General features: G+C 31.5%; 1 protein-coding gene across 1 annotated transcript; it reads left to right on the top strand.

Annotated features, from left to right (window-relative positions):
• The first annotated feature begins 878 nt into the window (after window positions 1–878).
• LOC103311224 (zinc finger BED domain-containing protein 5-like) lies at window positions 879–1,286 on the top strand. Its single transcript, XM_008190804.1, has one exon. The coding sequence runs from the start codon at window positions 879–881 to the stop codon at window positions 1,284–1,286; it is 408 nt and encodes a 135-aa protein (XP_008189026.1).
• The last annotated feature ends 397 nt before the right edge of the window (window positions 1,287–1,683 follow it).

Here is a 1,683-nt window from a genome sequence, read left to right as displayed (position 1 = left end):
TGTCGTACAAACCAGTTTCACAATTACAAATAACTTCGGTTTTACAATATTTACTTAATACTTTTTGTACATATTGATTTCCTTTCATTAATAATACATATAAACATTTTGGTGAGAAGCGAGTATACTCTATGACAGCGGTTCCCAACCCGGGGTACGCGTACTCCTAGGGGGTAACTCAAGGGGTACGCGAAAAAAAATTGAGTAATGGCGGAAAAATATTGAATTTGGTTAATTTAAAACTATTCGTTTCGAAAATATGCAATATACGTTATTACAAATGAAAACTTGTGTCCCACAAATAACAATTTTTCCTTATCTTATAGATGTGCATTACAGAGTATACAATACTACCTAGAATACTATCTTATTATAGATTATATAATATTATTATATGGTAGGTTGCGGTGTTGGTGTGTATTGAACTTCGGCCGGTTTATATTGTTATCGCACTTTCGTACACACGGGTAAAACCACAGATATGTATAATAACTAGATACCCGACTTCTTCTTATCAATGACGCTGGCAGCCATTTACAACTAGGGCAAAATAGTATTATCAGTATATATGTATATATAAGTAAATATGTATATGAATAAATGTAAACATTGCCAAAGTTGCAAATGGCGTCGGGCATCAGAATTTAATAATGTTGTTGTATATGGAGTCGTGTATCTAGTTATTATACATATCTGTGGGTAAAACTTAATTTTATAATATATAATGGAATCAGTACTTCGATTGCTTTCAATGATTATTGTATGAAAACTTTTCTTATTTATATTTTATAATTCGTTATTTTCCATTGTTTTCAAATTGTTGTCGGTGGTTCCTTAATATTCTGTAATTTAATTTAAATAAGTACATTGTGATAAATATGGATCAATGGTTAAAAACTGGTACAATAAAAAACCAAGCCCAAGTTGGAAAAAATATTCATTTAAGAAGTACTTCTCAAGACTTAGCTAAAGATTTGGTACAACATACAGAAAATGCACAGTCTTCAGTTCTTCAAAAAGGTAAAAAGAGAAAATACAATGATGAATATGTAAAATATGGATTTTCATATGTAGGAGATTTTGATTATCCTAAACCTAAGTGTATTGTGTGTGGTGAAGTATTGTCAATTAGCTGCATGAAACCTTCTCTACTCTTAAGACATTTAGAAACAAAACATGCCGATTATAAAAATAAAGAATGTGATTTTTTTAAACGTTTAGCTATAAATAATGAGAATACTTCGATTTTAACATCATACATAAAGCCAGCTAATAAAGACAACTAAAACGCGATTGAAGCTAGTTATCGTATTAGTTATCGTATTGCAAAATGTGGTAAGAATCATACAATAGCTGTCTCGTATATGCACTTTTCAGTGATATACCTCTATCGACACTAGAGTTAACAAAATACCATAAATTAACCGGTTACAGTTTGGCTCTCTAGACGTCGATATCGCTATCTTTAAGGTAGAAACACACTACTGTCACGTCACGTGAAATCACGTTGGCGTGTCATAACCGTGATCAGCCGTGATATCACGTTTAGAAATACACTATTGTCATAAACTCGTGTCATGTCTTTCACGATTTCGCAGTACCTATATTTAAACAGTTAGCATTGTATATTTGATACGAGCACTTGTCAGTTTATATTTTAACTATGGAAAGTTCGAGTTCATC

The sequence above is a fragment of the Acyrthosiphon pisum genome, unplaced genomic scaffold (assembly GCF_005508785.2).
Source record: "Acyrthosiphon pisum isolate AL4f unplaced genomic scaffold, pea_aphid_22Mar2018_4r6ur Scaffold_21406;HRSCAF=23900, whole genome shotgun sequence".
In the NCBI taxonomy this organism is placed as follows: Eukaryota; Metazoa; Arthropoda; class Insecta; order Hemiptera; family Aphididae; genus Acyrthosiphon; species Acyrthosiphon pisum.
The sequence above is the reverse complement of the archived record's forward strand: the minus strand, read 5'-3'. Positions and strand labels throughout refer to the sequence as shown.

Bases quoted from the DNA above. Each gene is read 5' to 3' on its own strand.
- LOC103311224 (XM_008190804.1), top strand. From the start codon at position 879: ATGGATCAATGGTTAAAAACTGGTACAATAAAAAACCAAGCCCAAGTT.